Source organism: Dermochelys coriacea, chromosome 6 (genome assembly GCF_009764565.3).
Source record: "Dermochelys coriacea isolate rDerCor1 chromosome 6, rDerCor1.pri.v4, whole genome shotgun sequence".
NCBI classification, from domain to species: Eukaryota; Metazoa; Chordata; order Testudines; family Dermochelyidae; genus Dermochelys; species Dermochelys coriacea.
In genome coordinates this window covers 55,192,001-55,215,671 of record NC_050073.1, presented here as the reverse complement: position 1 = coordinate 55,215,671, position 23,671 = coordinate 55,192,001, and the positions used below count along the sequence as shown (strand labels likewise).

The 23,671-nt window shown below is 46.3% G+C and overlaps 1 protein-coding gene across 11 annotated transcripts in view; it reads left to right on the top strand.

The window, feature by feature from the left end:
- CKAP5 (cytoskeleton associated protein 5) overlaps window positions 1-23,671 on the top strand; it is a 105,969-nt gene that overhangs the window by 59,882 nt on the left and 22,416 nt on the right. For all 11 annotated transcript variants that reach the window (XM_043516079.1, XM_043516076.1, XM_038406736.1 and 8 more), the window contains 10 exons: window positions 3,865-4,050; window positions 4,307-4,401; window positions 12,178-12,235; window positions 12,316-12,441; window positions 17,165-17,304; window positions 17,532-17,706; window positions 18,353-18,466; window positions 20,416-20,544; window positions 21,246-21,440; window positions 21,811-21,946. In XM_043516079.1, coding sequence (XP_043372014.1) covers window positions 3,865-4,050; window positions 4,307-4,401; window positions 12,178-12,235; window positions 12,316-12,441; window positions 17,165-17,304; window positions 17,532-17,706; window positions 18,353-18,466; window positions 20,416-20,544; window positions 21,246-21,440; window positions 21,811-21,946 — 1,354 coding nt within the window. The remainder of the gene's footprint in view (window positions 1-3,864; window positions 4,051-4,306; window positions 4,402-12,177; window positions 12,236-12,315; window positions 12,442-17,164; window positions 17,305-17,531; window positions 17,707-18,352; window positions 18,467-20,415; window positions 20,545-21,245; window positions 21,441-21,810; window positions 21,947-23,671) is intronic.

The window sequence follows — 23,671 nt, the reverse complement described above, 5'->3', positions numbered from 1 at the left end:
CAAGGACCCCCACACCACCCTAAAAACCCTGGGTCTCTACACCCGAGCCCCGGCACGTAAGTGGTTCAAACCACAGTAATGCCAGGGGCGTCAGCCTTGGCAGGACCAGCCCCATAAATGAGCCAAGGACTATGAGCGCTGCCCGAGCCACCTGCCTCCACCTTCTGCCCAGTTGGGCTCGACCTGTAAAGCAGGGGGCCAAACGGTCATTTGAGGGTGCGCCCGAGGTCGATGTACCAGATTATTCATCAGATCCATCCTTCCCTGGGTTCTCCATCCACCTTTCCCTCTTCCTCCCTACCTGGACGGCTATAACCTCTGACCAATGGGTCCTCAGCCCAGTGGAACTCCAGTTCTTTTCTACACCCCCTTCTCACCCGCTTTTCCTGTCCCTCTTCAGGGACCCCTCTCACGAGAGACTCCTCACGCAGGAGGTAAAGATGGGTGTGGTGGAAGAAGTTCCTCGCGAGTACAGGAGCAAGAGGGTTCTGTTTCTGGTACTTTTTAATCCCAAAGGCCAAGGACAGTCTATGGCCCATCCTGAACCTGCAAGACCTCAACAAGTACCTAAAGAAAAAGTTCCGCATGGTTTTCCTGGCTTCTATTATCCCCTCTCTGGATCCGGGAGACTGGTATGCCGCCCTTGACTTGGTCTCATACTTCCACTTAGCAATCTTTCAGACGCTTCCTCTGTTTTAGTGGGGCCCCACCACTACCGGTTTTCAGCTCTCCCGTTTGTCCTGGTGACAGCAACGAGAGTGTTTGCCAAGTGCAAGTCAGTGGTAGGGCTTATTACAGGTGCTGGGATATTCAGATCTACCCGTACCTTGATGACTGGCTCTTCAAGGGCAGCTCCAGGTCTCCAGCCCAAAGGGATGGTGCAGTGCTTCAGGCCACGTGCTGCTCTCTGGTTCTGCTGGGAAATGACACAAAGTCGACATTGGTGCTGGTGCGGAGGATAGAGTTCATCGGAGCAGTCCTCGATTAGACCTGTGCCAAGGTGTTCCTGCCGCTGGAAAGGGTCCACGTGTTGCCGAACCTCATTGCGGAAGTCTCCACATTCCCTCTGACTATATCCAGGATCTCCTGGGTCACATGGTAGCATGCACTTTCGAAGTCAGTTATGCCAGGCTCCAGATGCATCCCCTGCAACAATGGCTATTCCTAACAATGGTCTATTCCCAGTCCAGAGGACCCCCTGGAAAAGATCGTTACCATACTGCAGGACAGTCCTGGAGAGGGTTCCATTCGGCTTCCCCCCTCTCTCCATTGAGTTGGTGTTGGATGCCTTGGACCTCGGCTGGGGTGTGCATCTTTGCGACCTCCAGACACGAGATGCGGTACCCAGAGAAGGCGAAGTTGCACATAAATGTCAAAGAGCTCTGAGCAGTCCAGCTGGCGTGCGGAGTAGTCTTGCCCCACCTGTCAGGCAAGGTAGTAGGAGTCCTGACGGACAACACAGCCTCTATGTTCTACATCAACAGGCAAGGGGGAGCGCGCTCATAGACTTTGTCAAGAGGCACTCCATCTGTGGGACTTCTGCATCAGCCACGAAATGCACCTGGTTTTGCTCTTGGCAAGGGCTCCCTCTCCGATGCCTTCCTGTCATGGTCAGGGAGCCTGATGTACATATTCCCTCCAATTCCACTCATTGGCAGGGTCCTGGCAAAGATCAAGAGACAAAGCGCAGGTTGTCATGATCATCCTGGCATGTCCTCGCCATCATTGGTTTGGCATGCTCATGAGTTTGTCAGCAGCCACTCCCTGGCCCCTGCCCAAATGCCTGGACCTGTCGTCACAGGACTACAGCTGGCTCCTACACCCCAGCCTCGAGTCCCTCCACCTCTCGGCATGGATGCTGCATGGCTGAACCCGGAGGAACAGACCTGTTCGAAAGAAATCCAACAGGTCTTCCTGGGGAGTAGGAAGCCCTCAACCGACTGACTTACCTGGCCAAGTGGATGAGATTTTCCCACTGGGTGTCCGAGCGTGGCATCTCTTCCTCGTGTTCTTCCATATAGGCTGTCCTGGACTACCTGCTCCATTTGAGGAACCAGGGCATGGCGCATACTTCCATTAGAGTGCATTTAGTGGCCATCTCTGCTTTTCATCCACCGATCCAAGGACAGACGGTGTTTTCCCATGACATGACGGGCAGTGGTTCTTTACCTCAGAACCACCGTACACTGTCTTCTACAAAGATAAGGTTCAGTTACAGCCCCACCCAGCCTTCCTGCCAAAGGTGGTCTCCACCTTCCATATCAGCCAGGACATCTTCCTTCCGGTATTCTGTTCCAAACCGTACAAGACCGGTGAGGAGAGGCGTCTTTATGCACTGGACATCTGGAGGGCCTTGGCTTTTTACTTAGAACGTACCAACCCTTTCTGAGAATAGATTCAACTCTTCATCACTACAGTGGATAGGACGAAGGGTCACCCCGTGTTCCTCGCAGAGGATTTCCAACTGGATTACATTTTGCATAAGGACTTGTTACAACCTGGCACAGATTCCGCTGTCGCTGGTTGTCGGAGCCCACTTGATGAGAGCGCAGGCATCTTCAGCCTTCCTGGCGTACATCCCTATCCAGGATATCTGTAGAGGTGCAACGTGGTCCTCTGTTCACACGTTTACCGCTCCCTGTGCCATCACTCAACAGGCCAGAGACGACACTGAGTTTGGCAGAGTGGTGTTGCAATCTACACGACCGTGAACTCCTACCCACCCCCAGGGCTACTGCTTTGGAGTCACCTAATATGGAATGGATATGAGCAAGCACTTACCTTTTCCTTAACTGGTGTTCTTCAATGTGTTGCACATGTCTATTCCACAACCCGCCCTCCTTTCCCACTGTTGGAGTTTCCAGCAAGAAGGAACTGAGGGTGGGGGTCACTGGCAACGCCCCTTATACCGTGGCATGTGTGCACTGTTCCAGAGGGTGCCAAAGCCAGTCCCCTATGGATACTGCTGAGGGAAAAACTTACGGCGCCGGTGCATGTGGCGAGCACATATACTTAATATGCAATGGACATGCGCAACACCTCTCGAAGAACACCAGTTATGGAAAAGGTAACTGTCTGTCTTTTTTTGCCTGCATAACAATGAGATGATCCATGTAACTCGAAAATATTGGTCGAAGGATGTATGTGGATTTTAAATAGTTGTGTTCCATGAAAAGAAGCCTGAAAAGAATACTCTAGAAGATGATCACACTTCCATTTGAGCTGTATTTTCTCAGCTCTAAGATCCGCTTTGAAGTTTTGAATGTTTTAATGATGGAGCACCTTTTTTCACAACACTGGCATGGGTACATTTTAAAGCCTTTAACAGTGAAACCCCAGGACTTGCAGTAAATTATGCTTTCTTATAAGTTTGAATAAGACATGGCAGTCCAGTAGGTAGGGCACCAGTCAGGAAATCAGCAGACGTGATGCCGCTATTGACTTGCAGTATGATTGCTGGTAAGTTAGCCTCCCTGTACGTTTCTACGTCTATCCTTCTTTGTAAAGCACTTTTAAATATATTGATGAAAATTGTTAAAAACTTGTTTCAGAAAGTGAATCTGCCAGTCTTCTTGTCCAAGCTAAGTGATTTACAAAATCTTAATGTGATGGATCATAAGATTTTAAAACACTTGCAGTGTTACTGTAAGATGTTGCTCTAATTACTAGTGTCCTTCTAGTTACTAATAACCATAATGTCTGTAAACCTTCTCTTTATTCTATTTCTACTGAGGTCTTCTGAGATTTTGTTTGACAGGACTTCAGGCTAATCTGAGCTGCATTGTAGTCCAGGCTAGAACATATAGCAGCACACAAGTCTATTTACTTTCCTAGTATTATGGCTATGCTGTTTGTCCCTCCTAGGTAATGCAAATGAAGCTTCATATAGTTGCCCTGATTGCTCAGAAGGGGAACTTTTCCAAAACATCAGCCCAAGTTGTGCTGGATGGTCTTGTGGACAAGATTGGTGATGTGAAATGTGGGAATAATGCAAAAGAAGCAATGACAGCAATAGCAGAAGCATGTCTGTTGCCATGGACTGCTGAACAGGTCAGTGAGGAATGAATGGAGATTGCCTCTGGCCGTCTAGTGTAGCGCCTAACTGTCTCCTCTTAGGATATATACCTCATTGCAACCAACCTCTACTTACAGTAGATTATTAATTATCTGTTGTGCATATATCCCTATCTATCTTGGTTTAACAGCATTGCAAAATCTTAGCAGATGCCAGCACTCCTCTGTTATGAGGGTGTTCTCTCTGATCCATCAGTGACCATAAAGATTTGAATTTTCCTTTTTATTTCAGGTTATGTCCATGGCTTTCTCTCAAAAGAATCCTAAAAACCAGTCGGAAACCCTGAACTGGCTCTCAAATGCAATTAAAGAGTTTGGCTTTTCTGGGTAAGTCTTAGAATAAGGTATTGAATAGAAAAATTGGGATGCAAGTTTTCATTGTAGGAAAAACTGAGATTCTGCTTCTCCACAGAAGTCAGTGTGGAATCTATACTGTTCTTTGAAAGACTGCTGAGACAAGTGCATCTAAGCCTTTGTTCCCAGAACTCTCAGACATTAGCATTTAACTACGAGCTTCAAAAAGCATTTAAGCATGTGCTTAAGGAGTGCATCTGGCACTGACAACCTGCCGAGAAGAATATTGGCCCATTCTCTTTAGAACCCCAAAGGGTGTACTAGGCATTTCACAGCAAGAAAGCTGGCAACCTAAACTTAGATGTGAGGTGAGTGAATACAAGATTAACAGTAGTACAATATGTTGTTCAGTCATATGGACGTTTTCGTAGGTCAGGTTAAGTGTTTAATATATCCTTATAGTAAAAATAAGGAAGTCATGAGTGAATACTGATTAGTTTCTTTGAGTAGTGTTCCTGTGGATGCTCCACTGAAGGTGTCTGCATCCCTGCACTGCTGATTAGAGAACTTCGGTAGCAGTGTCTGTTGGACCCAAATATGCACTCTCTCCTCGGGCTGCAAGACTTGTACCTCCATGTAGCCATCCACCAAACGCACAGGAAGTGCCTGTTTCATAATGGATCATATCACTATCAGTAAAAGGTACTGCCACTTCTACAGAAGGTTTTAATGAAATGCCTCAAGGTGGTAGCAACTGATCTGAGGAGATAAGACATTCATATGTACCCTTGCTTGGATGACTGGTTGCTCTGAGGTGAAACACTGGATCAATAAGAAGGTCCTAGTACCAGATTGTCACTGCTCAATTGGCTCGGTTGTTGGAACCCACAAACATCCCCTTCCATGACAGACACTAACTACAGATGTGTCAGGAACAGGTTGTGGAGCTCATCTGAACCATCTACAGATGACCCAGATGATATGGGGCTACGTACAAATGTCCTAGAGCTCCGAGCCATCCGATTGGACTGTATAGGACAGGTATAGCACTTCAAAATTTGGACAGGTACAGCACCATACAGATTTGCAGTATTTACCTGATAGCTTCCAGGTGGGGGAAGCTCCTAGCTTCTTCATGTAGTGCATGGCTATCAACTTCTGGAACTGGTGACATTAGAATAAGGTAACATTGATAGTCCTTCAACTCCTGGTAGTGTGCAAAAACTTAGCAGATTTCCTGAGCAGGCAGACAGAATATTCCTTGCACAGATCTGTCATGGAAGTGATACTCTATATCAGTAGGGATCCTCCATGAGAGACTTGTTTAGCACCAAGAAAAATGCAAACTGTCGATTTCTGTTCTAAAGGAGGCCTGAGTCCAGAGTGTCTACCCAATGTCTTCCTTCTGCAGTAGAATAGAGGCTTTCTTTATGTCTTTCCACCAAGTCCCTGACTCGCAGGGCGACTTCTAAAATCAAGAGACAAAAACCATGATCACTCTGGTGGCTCCAGGCTTTCTGAGATGGTTCTGATTTACAGATGTCCAATTAGCTCTCAGACTCTTTGGACCTGATCTGGCAGTGATGGCATAAAGTTCTTCATCCAGACCCAAAGTCACTATATTTGATGATGTGGTGGTGAAGTGGCTAAGCATCATAGAGATTTCTCCCTGCAGATCCAGGAAATCCTGATACAAAACAGGAAAACTTTTGCCAGAACATATTATTCAGAAAAGAGGTCCTTGATATGGGAAGCCCATAAAGGCCCAAACCCAGTGCCGGTTTCAGTACCACAGAACCTTGATTATATTGTACCTCCAGACAGGCCAGTCTTTAGCTCAGCTCTATTAAAGTCCACTTTGCCATTTCAGCTTGTTGCCTGCTTTACATTCATGTTCGGTCGTCTTTCACCCCACAGTACTGACCCTTCTTAAAGGGCTGCTACTCACTTACCCACCAGTCAGAGAACCCACTCCTGCATGGGACTTCCATATACTCCTATTCAGGGTGGATTTGATTTAAATCACTAGTCAGGAAGACTTGGTTTAATCATGGATTTCTACATAAAAGTGCATTCTTGTTGATTGTTATAACCTTAATACATAGTCTTCACAACTCAGAGATAGATGAGACCCAAATTGGGGCTCTTTTATGGCCTGCTGCCATTATAGATTTTCCCTTCTAGTGAGAGAATGGTATGGCAGATCTCAAATCAATGAAGGCTGCACTCAGAAAGACCAAGACTTTTGGAATATGCTGCTCAAACAGTTTCACTTTTTTGTTTCTACTGCCTGTCCCTCCCTTCTCACATTTATCTCCAGACGTTTTCTCCTTGTCCAGAACTATTCTGCCCCAATAATCTAGTCATTGAACTTTTTGAGCTAAGACTTCACCTGAACTTTATCCCCAGGAAGGCCTCAGAATATCATCTAAACTAATCCATTAATTTATCTCTTTCCAAAGACCACATTCAATACAAGTGGGCTGGGAAATTGCACACACTAGATGTATCCAGGACACTGGTTTTATTCTTATATAAAGCGGACCGTTGCCCTGTCTATTTCTGGGTAGAGCTGGGCATTCTAAAGGTCAGACTGGATCACATAATGTATCTGTTACCAATTATGAGTGAACCTGGCTCACCAAACGTAAAGGCTTGCTGCATCAGGGTTGAAGTAATGTCTTCTGCCTGCTTCAGATGTGCTAATATCGGATCTGCAAGGTGATGACGTTGAGTAAACCACTGATCTATGCCACACATCTTGGACATGGCTGCCAGAGGAGATGCCAAGTTCAGGAGAGCAATACTACAATCATTATTGGACTAATGCAGCTGAAATTCCTCATTCACATCATCTAAGTGCTTGCCAATCACCTACAGGGATTAACCATTCTTCCTTATTTGAGTGAGTCCCTATAGGTGCACCATCATAGGATGTGCGTGCACCTGTGCTGTCTTGATCAGAAACTGTAAAGTTAGTGCTTGAGGTCCCGGGCCTTCACAGAACATCTCATCCTCTGAACAAGAGGATATAGGGAGGTGTGAGCCTGCCAACAAGTTTCTTCTCAACCTCCTGCAGCTCAAGATGGAGTCTATTACTGTTAGCTCAACACTTTTTTGTCACCTCTGCCACGGGTATCAATCAACCCAGTTCACTGGATTCTGTTTCGGCAATTTTCCTCTTTGGAGATTGAATGTCCCACTACATACCTGCCTGGGAAATCCTTACCTCAGACAGGTTAATACTGTAAGTCAGAGAGTTACCCTATCCACTTCCACTCTACCCTCTCCATGTCCCTCTTCAAGGACCTTCTCATGAAAACCTCTTAGGGCAAGAGGTCCTATCCCTCTTCTTTACTTTCCCCAGAAGGCTGGTTCCAACAGAGTTCATTAGGAAAGGATTCTGTTCAACCTGCTACCTAGTTCCCAAGAGAGATGGAGGGTGAGGCCTAATTCGTAGCCTTAGGAACTTGGACAACTATGTTCTAGCTCAGTACTTCAGAATGTTGACACCAGCTACCATTCTCCCATCCTTGGATCCAAGAGACTGGTTTGTTGCCCTTTACATAACAGGATGTCTACTTTCTAGTAGCTATCCACCCATCACACAAGCACTTCCCGTGCTTTGTAATAGAAACAGACCACAATCAATATGAGTTCTTCCCTTCAGACTCTCTCCATAACTCAGAGGGTGTTTACAAAGGACTTTTCGGTAGTAACAGCTCGCCTCAGTCGATGGGCAAATCTCTGTATCCTCATATTTGGAGGACTAGTTGATCACACTGAGAGGTCTAGTCAGCTATGACCAAGGCGTTAACCTTGTTCCAATCACTAGGACATCTCATCAATCACACACAAACTATACCAGCTCCAATACAAAGGATAAACTTTATAAGCCATTTTGGACTCCATAACAGCAAGAGCCTATTTATACAGGGAAAGATTCTTCCACCTTCTACAGCCTAATATGAGCACTGCAGTTCAGTCCACAACCTATTGTGAGAGCTTGCCTCTTCAGCTCTTTGGGTCATATGTCTGTCTCTATGTTCATGACTCCTTATGCAAGATTATACCTCATGTTTTCAGACATGATTAAGAACCGAATATAACCCAACCCAGACCACAACCTTGTCAAATGGGTCACAGTGCCTCAAATGGTGTTGGATTCCCTTATGTGGTGGTAGAACCCACAGAGGGGCTGTGTGGGGAACCCCATTCTTATGTCCCACACTGTCAATCCTCAGCCACTTCTCCATGAGGATGGGGAGCCTAGTTGCAGGAAAATACAACTTGGGACAAATGGTCTCTACAACAGGGGTGGGCAAATCTTTTGGCCCGAGGGCCACATCTAGGAATAGAAATTGTATGGTGGGCCATGAATGCTCAGAAAATTGGGGTTGGGGTGCAGGAGGGGATGAGGGCTCTGGTGTGGGGGTGCAGGCTCTGGGGTGGGGCCAGAAATGAGGAATTCAGAATGTGGGAGGGGGCGGCAGGCTCTGGGGTGGGGCTGGAGATGAGGAGTCTGAGGTGTAGGAGGCTGCTCTGGGTTGGGACTGAGGGGTTTGGAGGGCTGGAAGGGGATCAGGGCTGGGGTTGGGGTGGAGGCTCTGACTGGCGGTGCGGGCTCTAGGGTGGGGCTGAGGGGTTTGGGGTGCAGGCAGGTGCTCTGGGCTGGGATTGAGGTGTTTGGAGGGCAGGAGGGGGTTCAGGGTTGAGCTATGGGGAAAGGCTCTGGGGTGCAGGCTCTGTGCAGCGCTTGCCTCAAGCAGCTCCTGGAAGCAGCAGCATGTCCCTTCTCCGGTTCCTGCTCAGAGGCGGAGCCAGGCGACTCTGCATGCTGCCTTGCCCGCAGGTGCTGCCTCTGCAGCTCTGGCATGCCAGAGCGGGCCATGCCATTGCTTCCGGGAGCCGCATGGAGCAGCCCCCGTCCCTGCTCTCCAGCTGGAGCAGCGGAGGGGGCATGTGTAGCTGCTTTGGGGATTCATGTGGAGCAGCCCCCGACCCTTCTCCCCAGCTGGAGCACCAGAGCGGGGCAAGCCCCAGAGCCCAGCGGGAGCTCGAGGGCCAGCTCAAAATGGCTGGCAGGCCAGATGTGGCCCGCAGGCGGTAGTTTGCCCATCCCTGCTCTGCAAGAATTGCTGCTTCACGTCAACGTTCCGGAGGTCAGAGCAGTTTGATAAGCTTTCCAGTACTTCCTCCATGATATACAAGGTCACTTGGTCAGAGTAAAGCTAGACAACAGGACAGTGATGTTGTACATCAGCCAAGACAAAACAAGGTCCCAATCTTTATGTGCAGAGCTGCTAAGACTCGAACTGGTGTATTTCCCAGTGAATAGGTATATTGGCAATCTGCCTACCAGGTCTTCAGAATACAATTGCAAATTTACTGAGCAGATGCTTTTGGCAAGACCATGATTGGGAGCTCAGACTCTTTCAGTATCTGCCGGACCTGGGGTCTGCCACAGGTAGATTTCTTCGCCACCCTGAACAACTCCAAATGTCACTTGTAACCTCCCTTGGAGCAAAACAGCTTCAGGCCCTGTTTTATGCTTATCCATCGATACCATTAATCCTCAAGACTCTCTTCTCAAGTTATGCATGGAAAGAGAGTGCTATTTTCATAGCAGCAGTCTGACCAAGACAGGTGTAGTACTCAAACTTCATCCACCTCTTGGAGGTGGCACCCCTGTGATTACCACTGAGGAATTATAGACACATGACTTGGGGTCCCTCATCCACCCCAACCATTCCTTTCTGAACCTCAGGACATGGCTCCTGAATGGCTCTCCTCCATGGAATTGACCTGTTCAGATGCAGTTAAATTGGTTCTTTTGTCCAGTAGAAAGCCCAGTACCCAAAAGACTTCCAGAAGTGGAAATGCTTTCATTCTGGTGCTCTCTTCCATCTTCCCAAGCCTCAGAAGTTCCACTTCCCAAGGTACTGAACTACCTATTGGAATTAAAAGTGAGAGGCATCTCAATGATCTCAGTGAGGGTACAGTTGGCTGCTATCACAGCTTTCCACCTGCCCATCCAGGGGTTCTTGGTTTTTGCCCACCCTGTCACAGCCAGATTCCTCAAAGGTCTAGACAATTTATATCCTCCAGTCTGGCACCGAGCCGCAAAGTGAGACCTCAGCCTGGTTCTTAATGCTCTAGGTAGAGTCCACTTTAAACCAATGACTACCTGCTCTCTCCTCCATCTCTCCTTTAAAACTTAATTCCTGGTCACCATTACTTCAGCAACAACAGTAGGAGAGCTGGGAGAGCAGCATGGCTGAACCACCATAATCACCTTTTATAGGGACACTGTTGTACTGTACCCTCATTCCCGTTTTCTTCCTACGGTCTCATCAGCATATCCCATTAACCAAGAGATTTGCCTTCCTATATTCAATCCAAAATCTCATTCTTCTAGAGAGGAATCAAGCCTTCATTCACTGGATGTTGGACCTTGTCTTCTATTTAGACAGAATTAAATCCTTTAGGGCCTCTCCAGGAGTATTTGTATCATTTTGCAGAAAGAATGAAGGCCACCTTATTTTAAAGCAGAGGTTATTTAAGTGGGTTTTGGGTTGTATTTTTATCTGTTATGAAAGAACTGAGGTACAGCCTCTCCACAAACTGACAGCACATCCCATTAGAGCTCAGTCCATATCTGTGGCTCTACTAAAAGATGTTCCTATAGCAGAAATCTGCAGGACTGTGACTTTGGTCTTCTAGTCATACCTTTTGCCAAGCATTATATCATCTGACCTGCTTCCAGAGATGGCACTATCTTTGGTGTTGCAGTTCTCCACACAGTTCTTGACCTACCTCCCCAGCACTCACCTTCTCTTTAAATTACTGCTTGAGAGTCTCCTATGGTGGAGCACTCATGGGGGCATATACTCAAAGGGGAAGTTACTTACTGAAACTAGAGGTTTTTAATGTTTGTTCCTATGGGTGCTTCACCTCCCACCCTCCTTCCCCTCTACTATGAAGTTTCTGGCTTCAGGCCGTGAAGGAACTGAGTGGCGACCAAGCTTGCTCCTGCCTATATCCCCTCGTTTGGAATACAAGGTGCTGTTCTGCACAGGCACACAGGCCTATGAGCACTATTTACAGTCTCTGATTAAGGATATGCACATCCTACAGTGGATCACCCGTACGGACAAAAACATGTTGAACTCGCATTACTGTAAGGTAAGTAACCTCTTCTTTACCTACACTACCTGTGGTTCTTCCATATGTTGTCAGTGTGGATCCCATTTCCCCACTTTTCAGAGTTCTTCGCTACCAAGAACTTCAAATTCTGAAGAAACTTAAGGGGGTCATAGCCACTCTGTTCTTCATGCCCTCACACAGGATCACATGGAGGTCCATGGTACGTTGCTATTAAAAAAAAAAAAAAAAAAAAAAAAAATTAGTCTTATGTGTATGGGGAATGTGTGCATCTACAGTGGGATCCATACTGAAAACATCTAGAATAACTGTTGTTGCAATATATATGTAACCATTTTTTCTTCATGGACTAGCTTTTCAGGCAGTAAGAGGGCTGTCTTCATATTTATAGTAAACTGGTCTTGGGCAGTATTTTACTGAAAGATTATATAACTTTGGAAATAGCTTTCTGTTAACTCTCACTGCTTTTAGGTTTATCTACAGATATAAATGTCTGATGCTTTGCGGAGTTTTATTGGTAGATGATTTAAACATGTTAGATTATAACTTCCATAACTAACTGTAGTTGCCTTGTCTCTTACTGATGCCTCCTGCATGTTGCCCTGTAGGTTATCTTGATTTCATGATATTCATATTCTCTCTCAGGTTGAATGTTAAGGCTTTCATCAGCAACGTAAAGACAGCTCTTGCTGCCACTAACCCAGTGAGTAAATGTCAATTAATTTTGAAACTTCAACACTGTCTAGTTTGAAGTCTAAAGTGCTTTCTGTTCTGTTTTGGAAGGCTGTAAGGACTGCTGCTATTACCTTGTTGGGCGTCATGTATCTCTATGTTGGACCCCCTTTGCGAATGTTCTTTGAGGATGAGAAGCCAGCTCTTCTCTCCCAGATAGATGCAGAATTTGAAAAGGTAAGACCTCTGCAAGCCTTAGTTCTCTTAGTAAACAGCTGGAAGTGCTAACTTCAATATAGTGCCATTTGCATGGAGTTTTGTACTCTAAGTAGGCTGGTTCTTCACTAGTATTTCTGGATGACTGATTTAGTAGTGTGCGAGACCACACTTTGGAGGGCATGTAGCCACACAAGTGGGGGTCTTGGATGTTTTGGCTTTGAATAAGGAGTAGTTCTTTGAGTGATGGCATAGGTGCCGACTTCCCCTATGCCCAATGGATGTTTGACGTGCGTTCCGTCCCTGGCCCCACCTCTTCCTGCCCCTGCACTGCCTTCACCTGATCTTCTCCCCTCCCCCCCCCCCGCTCTGCCTCCTACCCTGAACGCACCGCTTCCCAGTTCCTCTCCATCCCTCCTGGAAAGTCCTAAGCGCTGCCAAACAGCTGGGTGGAGGAGGAGCGGGGACATGGTGTGGAGAGGAGGGTAGAAAGATGTGAGGAGGGGGGAGCGTGGCTGCCGGTGGTTGTGGAGCACCCCCTAACTTTTCCCTATGAAAAATAGGGCCTATGAGTGATGGTCCCTACGTGTAGCCTGCATGTGGGATACACGTGTGCACCATGTGGCTGAGTCCATAATTTTCCTGCAGGCAGTGTCTGGCTGTAGCTGTCCTTGTGCTCCCACCCGAGGGCAGAAAGGGTGGTGCAGGCCAACTCCTCTCCAGTTCTTTCTTGTCACGTCATGATCTGAGTTGGAATCTTTGGTGTCCTAGTCTCCTTTTTTTAGTGTCATTCCTTTAAGAATTGTGTATAAGAATTGGTTTTAGTAGTTATTACAGCACAGTATAGCATAGATAGTTAGATGGAATTTTTTCCTGGCCCTGGGAGTTTTCCTCTGAGAAGTCTGGGATTAATGCAAGGATCCCAGGATTCAAAAGCTGTTTCTTGCCTTTGCTTCTCTTCTGTGAGCAAGGAACATCAATACTGGCTCTACTGGCTGAGGCTCGCATTTCTGCCAAGTGCAGCATCTGCTGCTCTTTTTACTCTTGAGGGGTGGGTACTGAGACTCAGAAAATACCTTTTATGGAGAAGGCAATGAAGTCCCAGTCAGATCTAGGCTGGGGGACTACCCATCAACCTTTACATCAACCTGAACAAGTGGGCAGCACCCCTCTGAGCATGAGCTCAGTAGTGGATGCTAAGTCTGTTAAGCCTAAGAGAAGGATTCACAAGAGTATGAAGCACTCTCATGGACATAAGGCCAAGTCTTCTGTCTCCCCTTCATAAAAAGAAGGGATCCCTCCATAACCCCCTCAGTCATGAGAGCTAACACACACAAACTCTAAGGTCTTAAACCAGACTAAATCTTCTTGGAAAGAGGAAGGCACGCAAATGTATGGATTCAACAGTTCTGACACTGGCTCTGGTGGTGAAGACATGGGGTTAGCTCCTTGTGCTTTCATCCACTTTGGCAACTGAGGTGGTATCGATCAATAAACAGCCCCAGAGAGATCAGACAACCACGGTGACCAACTCCACCAATGGACTCTCCTTGTATTCTGGAACAGTTAGAGACATATGTCTCCCCAGATGATGTCTTTGCTCTCCTCTGTCAGCATTCACTGCTCCTATCAGATCCGTCAACATTCCAGGATGTTATGCTGGAGGAGGAGTCTATCACAAGGAGATAGTCGTTCCACCTGCCAGCTTTGAAGTGCAGCCATCGGTTCCACCAGGGATCCAGCCTTCTATTCTGATGAGTCGGAGGCGCCACAGGTGTCTGCAGCACTGAGGAGAGGTGGCCCCTAACAGAAGCCCTAGGAGGTCAGGGTTCCAACCTCCAACCAGACATGATTGGCCATGGGACAGGTGGTAACCCATGCCATCCTCCTCCAGTGAATCTATCTTATTGGCAATATTAGGAGTCCTACCCTGGATACCCAGGATCAGTGCAGGAGTCCTACTTGCCATTGTCTGGCTGTAGCAACCAACTCTGAGTATTTGGAGGAGGAAGGCGAGCTGGATCTTACCATGACTAGATTGCTCCCAGAACAGTAACTGGATCAGGTGGTCACTCCATATTCAGTCTCCACCGGATGACTAAACTATACCAAGAGTTTATGCACAAGGTAGTGGCAGAGCTACATATCCACCTGGAAGAAGTTCAAGAGTCTCAGCACAGCTTGCTAGACATTCTGCAGCTCTCCAGTCCCAATAGAGTGGCCCTCCCCATCAATGAGGGACATCATGGACCCAACAAAGGCAGTTTTGTACACCCCTGCTTCTTGTTCTCCCACCCCTAGAAGGGCCAAGTAGTGCTACTTTGTCCCATCCAGGTGGGAGTTCTTGGTGGCTAGGCAGCTACGGAGCAATCCAAGCAACAGCACTCAAAGGCCTCTTCCTCTGATAAGGGTACACAAGACTTGACTTCTGGGAAGAAAGGTCTTCTCTTTCACCTCCCTCCAGTTCAGCGTATCTAATCATCAGGCCCTCTTGGCCAAATATGGTATCAATTATGCTAGATCTCTAGAGTTTAAGGACAAGTTCCATGAGGAGGATGGAGCTGGCTTTCAGACCTTACTGAATGAGGGCAAATTGGTGGCCAAAACTTCACTCTAAGTCACAGTGGACATGGCAGATACCTCATAGAGGGGTATGGTTATGGCAATTGTCATGAGGAAAGACTTGTTGCAATCCTCAAGTTTCCCTAGAAAGGTGCAAGTACGATCCAAGATCTGCCCTATTGCACAGGAAAACAGATGAGTGTCTCCATCCCCTCAGACTTAAGAACAACACTTCGCTTGCTGGGCATCTATACCTCTGCTCCCAAGAGGTAACACCATAGACCGGGATATGTGGCAAGAACACCTCCTCAGCCCTTTTATTATCAACATCCTCAGGAGCCACCACATAAGAAACAGAAGTGTATATAGACCCAGGGCCCAGCGTCTGCAACATCCACTATTACTTCGTATTGTAACCCCCAGGTGAAGAGGTTCTTCTGATGGGACTGTAAAAAACGTTGTTTTGTTATGTTGCTGATCAATTAGGGAATATGCTCGTTTAAAGTTGTGCAGTGCTCCACTCTTGCGTTGTTTGGCTGCCTGTTTTCTCCACAGCTGGCAGCCACCCTACCTGCCCCTCCCCACAGTGCCTCCCGCCCACCAGCAGACCCCGCAGATCAGTGCCTTCTTTCTTCTCCTTCTGCCCACGGCAATCAGCTGGTTTGCAGCATTTTGGAGGCAGGAGGGAAGAGCAAGGACTTGGCGTTCAGGCTCTCCTTGCCTCCCGAATGTGGCAAGCCATCTGATTGCCATGGGCAGGGGGGAGGCATGCTGAGTCCTCGCTCCTCACCCTCACCCTGGCCCCGGGGCAATCAGCTGGTTTGCGGCCTTTAGAACGGGGCGGGGAGGAGCGAGGACACAGCATGCAAAGTAAAGGGGGGAGAAGAGGCAGATCAAGGATGGGGGAATGAGGGGAGTGGGCAGGCGGGCGGGATGAGGGTTGAGCCCTCCTGCCCGTCCCTCGTGCTTGCAGAGTAGGGGAAGCTGCTGCTGCTGCGCAAAGTGCTTCTCCTAGCCTACAACACCTTCAGCCTCCTTGCCTGCCTCATCTCCAGCGCCAGAGGGCTGTGCCTGTGTAGGATGAGGCAGGGGCACCTCCTCTGTTTAAAACTTGTGTATTAAATTGCTTGTTTAAAATGTATATACTGCCTTTTGTCTGCCCCCCCCCCCCCAAAAAAAACCCACCAAATTCCCTGGAACCTAACCCCCGCCCATTTACATTAATTATTATGGGGAAATTAGATTCGCTTAACATCATTTCACTTAAAGTTGCATTTTTCAGGAACATAATTACAACATTAAGTGAGGAGTTAGTGTACATTGGTGCAGAGACTTTTGAAATGGATCTCTGGTTATATTACCTTTTTATTACCATCTAGCTGGCATCTTCTCCCTCCTGCTCCCAGAAAGGGTAAAGGCTCATGCCATCAGGGGACAACCTACTTCAGCTGTATCTCAGAGATGTACCCATACTAGAGATATTTAGGGCAGCTACTTGAAGCTCTCTGCATACCTTCACCAGATCTTATGCTCTAGTACAATTGTGAACTGTGGATACAGGAGGACTAAAGTCAATTATCACTTCAGTATTCTCGCATCCACCCCCTGTTTGACTACTGCTGGTTAATCTCCCACCTGTGGAATACACACAGAGATTATCACTCAAAGAAATGGAGGTTACTCACCTGTAACTGGACGTTCTTTGAGATGTGTGGTCCCTATCTATGTTCCACTACCTGCCCTCTGTCCCCCCTCTGCTGTGGATTCGTTCCATTGCGGTAAGAATGGAAAACTAGAGGCATCTGCCTGCACTACCCTTTATGCCCTTGGTTTAGAGCCTGAGGAGAGTTGAGGCACATGTGCAGGCCAATGGACACTGCTTGCAAGAAATTCCAGACTCAGGCATACAGTGCATATGTGTATTCCATGTGTGGAATACAGATAGGGACCCCACACCTTGAAGAACCTCCAGTTACAGGTAAGTAACATCCATTTCTGGTTTTATGATGAACTTCAGAAGCTACTGCTTTTTGGAGCAATGCTGTGTGTTGAAAAGGCATTGTTCTGGGCCACATGACGATTGAGATATGGAGGTGTGTGAACAGCCCCACATGTAAGATTCTTAAACATCTAACTTGTTCCATATGCATTCATCTCACTTGTACGTGTGCCATGTTTGCAGATGCAAGGGCAGACTGCACCTGCTCCAACTCGAGGCACTTCCAGACACAGTGGTGGCAGCGGGGATGATGGTGAGGAAAGAGATGAGCAAGAGGATATAGGGAATGATGTTGTGGATCTTCTGCCAAGAACAGAGATCAGGTAGGTTTAGGTTCAACAAACTAAGGACCGACTCTTTGCTGCTGCATATGAGCAACTTTGTATCCTAAAATGAGCAACTTTATATCCTAAGTCCTTTTCTCTGTTTTGGTTCACTGTGGCCTTTGAAGGATATTCACAGAGGAGTGTCTGGTTCATTTTGTATTATAGGAGCACAACATATGATACTGGATGTCAGGGATTGTGGATTTTTGTTGTTGTTTTTACAGTGATAAGATCACAGCTGAATTGGTGTCTAAGATTGGGGACAAAAACTGGAAGATCCGAAAGGAGGGTCTGGATGAAGTGACATGCATCATTAATGATGCCAAATTCATACAGCCAAATATAGGAGAACTTCAAGCTGCCTTGAAGTGTCGTCTCAATGACTCCAATAAAATCTTGGTATGCTACTAGAAATCCTAATGTCTGAAGCAAATTTCTGTTGCAGTCACTTTAGATTATTAATCAGCCTGTTTCAGTTCCTTCATGGGTTGAGTGTAGGGGCTTGAAAAGTAGATTAGTGTTTCATCCATGAAATAAATTCTTTTTTTACTAAAGTCTGTATAATAGAGCATTAAAATAGACATCTAGTCAGTTAATGAAGAGGGTGGTTCCAGGGCCTCTGTCTGCCACTTCCCCATTTCTTAGGTGTTTTTTTTCTTCCCATTGGTGTGTAAAAGACCCCACAAACTGGAAGGATGATGCAGCTGTCTGTATAAATAAGCTGCTAATTTATTTTCAATAATTCATAATAAATGCAACACCATGAGATTAAAAGTCACTTCTTCCTGAAAATGGTTTTTTAAATTGGTGTCCCTTTAAATCTACATGAGACACAGCAATAACGTCACCTGTGCATGGCCTAAACTATCTCTTGCTATCAAATGAAAGTAAATGTAGGAATAGGCATGTTCTCACAGCCCTTCAAGAGACCGTCTAGATAAGCCATAATAGCAACATGATGTTGCTAATCAGTTTGTAGTGGGGGCCTTGAGCACAGAACACCTAATAACTAGTTCATTAAAACACTTTTTTCTTTCTCATCCAGGTTCAGCAAACACTGAGCATCCTCCAGCAGTTAGCCATGGCAATGGGCCCAAACATCAGGCAACATGTGAAAAACCTGGGCATTCCGATCATCACAGTTCTTGGGGACAGTAAGGTAGGCTATCATGTCTTGTATTTTCTTTTTGAAATGAAGGCTTATTCTCTGTATACTTCCAGATACACTGGGAGCAATCTTCAGTGTTTGACTTAAATTAGCCTAGATGTTTAGAGGCAGGTGAGTGTTTGGACTAGTTTCAGAAGCTTTCTGAATGCTACTCGGAGATCTGTCTTCCAAGTGACTGCAGATTTACTATCTGCAGATATGAATACTGTCTGTGCTATGGTTAAGCTGATGGTTTTCTTGTTCAATGTCCAGGATGTACAATACAGCCCATTTATGCACAGTGTCCAGCTCTTCATTTTAAACTGATTTTTTTATAAACTTTGCTTCTCAATGTAGAAGATACAGCCCAGGTTAGCAGTACTAGGGCAGCAAGTTGGTTTGCTGTGCAGGGATCGGTGCCAGGCCTAGCTCTATGGGTAGAGTGAGCACTTATGTTAGTTCAGTGACTACCCCCAGGTGGTGCATAGCTTTTTGTCCAGTCTTTAGCTGTAAAAAAAAATCCTGCTAACATGGGCCCTCTCAGAATGTCTATTCAAACATATCTTGGCAGTCCTAAACATGCTTCTATTGGAGGAATATCACAAAAGACTTGATTTTTTGTTTTTGTTCTTTTGTTGGGTTGGAGTTTGTTTAAATTCTGTTTTTGCTTAGTGTGACAGGTGCATTGAATAGATTGAAGTAAATAAGATCTATGTAGTCAGAACTTAATAGAGATGTTACATTGTCTATAAAACTCTATTCCATGTAGCCTGGCATCCTAGAACAGGGGTGTAAATTAGCTGCTTCAGAGCAGGCTGTTGCCTTTCCCTTTTTAGGTGTCACTTGGAAGCATTGGATCATGCTGTGAGTGTGTAGGAGTGAGAGAGCATTCTTCTTGACCTCAGCTGATGATCAGTTCATGCCCTGAAGTAGAAGTACTTGGGTTTTGGCAGTTCATAAAAATGTAGGGCTGGAAGGGACCTCCGGAGGTCCTCTCGTTCAGCCTCCTGTGCTGAGGCAGGACCAAGTAAACTTAGACCATTCCTGACAGGTATTTGTATAACCTGTTCTTAAAAACCTCAAATTATTATGATTTCACTACCTTCCTTGGAAGCCTAGTCCAATGCTTAACTATCTTCGTAGTTAAGAAAATCTTTCTAAGTAGTCCTTGCTGCAAATTAAGTCCATTACTACTTTCTACCTTCAGTGGACATGGAGAACAATCAATCCATTGTCCTCTTTAACAACCCTTAACATATTTGAAGACAAGTAATTGGGTACCCTCTGAGTCCTCTTTTCTCAAAACTAAATATACGTAGTATTTTAACCTTTCCTTTATAGGTCAGGTTTTCTAAATTTTTGTTGCTGTCCTCTTCAGCTTGTCCATATCTTAAAGTGTGCCACCCAGAACTGGACACAGTGCTCCAGCTGAGGCCTCACCAGTGCTGAGTAGAACAGGACAGTTATCTCCCATGTCACTCGTTTTAATACACCCCCGAATACTAGCCTTTTTTTCATAACTGCATCACATTGTTGGCTCATATTCAATTTGTGGTCCACAATAAACTGGGTTACTGAAAAGGAGCTGGAGGTATGTCCTGATCCTGCCTGGATTCATAAACATGCTAAACCTGTTTTAACTTCCATGTAAGTAAGTAACCTCAATCTTTAGCCCTCTTGTGAGTTTTGGATTTGAGATTATCCTTTCATTAGGGAGGGACAGCAGACAAAATTCTTTCAAAGATGCTCCCATTCCTTTTCTGTGTCAGGCTTTACCTAAACTTGTCTGACTAGTGTATTCCTACTTTTCAGAGATTTCTCCATCTGAGTTGCATTTTGTGATGCTGGGACTTGGGTTTCCCAGCAGTGAACAAAAATGTGAGTCCTTGGTGCAGGATGATTTAATCTGTAATGGAAAGGGTGATCCCAGAACCTCCCCACTTTTTATCTTCTTGTTACAGAACAATGTACGTGCTGCTGCTCTGGCTACCGTGAATGCCTGGACAGAACAGACTGGCATGAAAGAATGGTTGGAAGGAGAGGACCTGTCTGAGGAGCTCAAAAAAGAAAACCCTTTCTTAAGACAAGAGGTAAAGATTGGTACTGTGTACATGAATTTGTTCCTTATACCTTTGAATTGCAGCTTAGCCATAGTTTGAGCACAACTATAGAAATAAAGGGGTGAGGCTAGTGCAGACTGGAGTAACTGAGCACTGTATCCTGAGGGTAAGAAATGTGTAATGCAGTTTGTGTACTGACTTGTAACAGTGTAAAATAAAATTGATCAAGGATGGTATTGAGTTACTCTCACTGGTGGTGCTGAAATTCAAACTTCAGCGGTGCTCATATTAAACCAAACTAACTAAGTGGTGTTGCTTTCCTCAAATGAGTCTTCCTTTATGCACAGGTGCTTAAGAGCAGAGCTGAGGTTTTGGGATGTTGCTTGAGCCAGGGATGCCCAAAGTGCAACTTACTGACCAAGAGTAATGCACAGCTCTGAAATGCTGCCCTCATCTTTAACTTGGAGTAGTAGCCATAATGGAGCGTGGCCACTTGAATCAAATTACTTGTATACTAGGATCTGTAGTCTCAGTGGGCTGCACTTTAGTGTTGAAGATCAGGATGGTTGTAAATGGTGAATATCTGAGCTGAGTTTTGGTCCTCTCAACTAATTCACACAACTAATTCTGCTCCTATCGAGACTGCTGGTGACTCCTTACCACAATGCATATTTCAGACATCGGTGATCATATTCTGAAGGGCAAAGCTAACCTGTGCTATTTCCTTCCAGCTTCTGGGCTGGTTGGCTGACAAGCTGCCTACTCTCCGTTCTGTTCCTTCCGACTTGCTTTTGTGTGTGCCTCACCTATACTCCTGCTTGGAAGATCGAAATGGAGATGTGCGTAAAAAAGCACAGGATGCCCTGCCATTCTTTATGATGCATCTCGGTTTTGAGAAGATGGCGAAAGCTACTGGCAAGCTGAAGGTATTGTTGTTAGACTCTTACCTGAGGAAGAAGGCAGTGTATGAATGAGCTCAGGTGAAAGTGAGTGTAATGTCTATGGCAAATGTCTAACTCTTACTAGAAAGTGATCTTGTGAATGTTGTTTTTGAGCCATGTAAACTCTCAGGAATCACTGCTGACTTCAGGTGTGACATACTTGACCTTCAGTGGGTGTGGTTGAAAATAGTTATACGTTTTAACCACATTATAACTTCTAATTCTCAAAGCACTGTCCCTTTGGCTAAACTATCTTCCATTTAGCCTCTTGCACACTGCACTTTTAAACTGCAGCGGTTTATCCCATGTTCATAGACTATGGCATATCTCTCTGTATGTGCATCTTTCTCTTCAGCCAACTTCCAAAGATCAGGTACTGGCCATGCTTGAAAAAGCCAAAGCCATCATGCCAGCCAAACCAGCTGCTCCTGCTAAGACATCTTCCAAAGTGGTAGGAGGAGGAGCTCCAGCCAAATTCCAGTCTGCATCAGGTAATCTACAGGGAAATGTATGGGAAAGAATTTCCTCAGAAAAGACTAATTTGAAGGGAAACACTAAATTTCAATGTTCAGTCATGCTAGCATGAAAAGCTGGTGTGTCTGTGTAAGACACAGACCCTTTGGGGAAGCCATTGTTTACAGAAGCAGGGTATAGGGAATAAGAACCACTCTGTAATATCTCCTGTCAAGATAGTACAGTAGGTTGAATGTCTGTGGAAGACAAACTTCATTTGGGTGTGGATGGGTTTCATTGGAATAGAGAGGCAAGCCAGTTAATCACAGGGTCTTGGTGTGGTACTGGTAAATCACAGGGAAGTCAAGTCATTAAGATATACTACTGTGGAATTAGTCACTCCATAGTCTGAAAAGCTTTTAAGGACTACCTATAGAAACCCCACTCGGGGGACTGGAGCTGCTGGTTCCCACGGTTTTGGTGTGTCTAGCTTAATATGCAAATATTCTCGTATGTGGAGAATCTCTCTGGTCTGTAGAACGTGACTGTTGGATTAATCAAACCCACAGAAAAACAGAGGCAAAGTTTTTTGTGCTTGAAAAGTTGTCGTATGTCAGCCTCGGAAGGGTGCCACCACCCTTCTCTGCTGCCTCTGATGTGGTACTCTGAGCAGCTTTGCTCTGAGCTTTTTGGAGAGGCTGCAGATTGTTGGGTCGTCTCGATGCGTCATCTGTTTGTGTGTCTTTGCTGCTGCTCCTCCTTGGAACTTCCAAACTAAGGTAGAGGAGAAGTTAGGCATAGTCAGTTTTGAGAACTGCTGTGAACCAGCAATGGTAACGTCTGACAGTGCACTGGCTTCATCCTGCCCTCTTGTCCCGTTCTTCTAGCAACAACTTGGGAAGTCGCTTTGTCTGAGTGATTGGGTTTATGCCTGCCCCTCTCTCTAGAGCAGTGGTTTTCAAACTTTTTTTTTTTCCTGGCAACCCAGTTTAAGAAAATTGTTGATGCCAGTGACTCAACAGAGCTGGGGGTGAGGGTGTGGGGGGGTAGGAGGTGTCAGGGGGGGGGTCTCTGGGCTAGGGGGTGGTGTTGGCTCGGGGTGTGGTGGTGGGCTGGGGAGGTGTGGGATTGGGGTGCAGGAAGGGGCTCTGGGTTTGGGGGGGCTCAGGACAGGGGTTTGAGGTGTGGGGTTGGGACGCAGGCTTACCTTGGGTGGCTCCTGGTCAGCGATGCAGCAGGGGTGCTAAGGCAGACTTCCTACCTGGCTTGGCACCATGTACCGTACTGCACCCTGGAAGCAGCCAGCACAGGTCCAGCTCCTAGGTGGAGGTGTGCAAGCGGCTCTGCATGGCTCTTCCTGCAGACACTGCAGGCCCCCAGCTCCCATTGGCCGGTTCTCCTACTACCCACTTCCAGGGTGCAGCACAATGTCAGACCAGCCTGCCTTAGCTGGGTAGCACTGCCAACGGGACTTTTAACGGCCCAGTTGGCGGTGCTGACCAGAGCTGCAACAACTCAGTGTCTTACATTCCGTGACCCAGTACTGGGTCTTGACCCGCAATTTGAAAACCACTGCTCTAGAGTACCTGCATGGCAAAGCTGTTGAGGGACCTGAACCTACTTTTCAGCAGCCCCTATGTAAACAATAAGGAACAATCCCTGTTAAGCTTGCCATCTAAGACCAGAAATCTACTAAGATTGAGGAAAGAGGAAGATTAAAATGTGAAAATTTTTATATACTTTTAGCTATGAGGGTTAGTTTC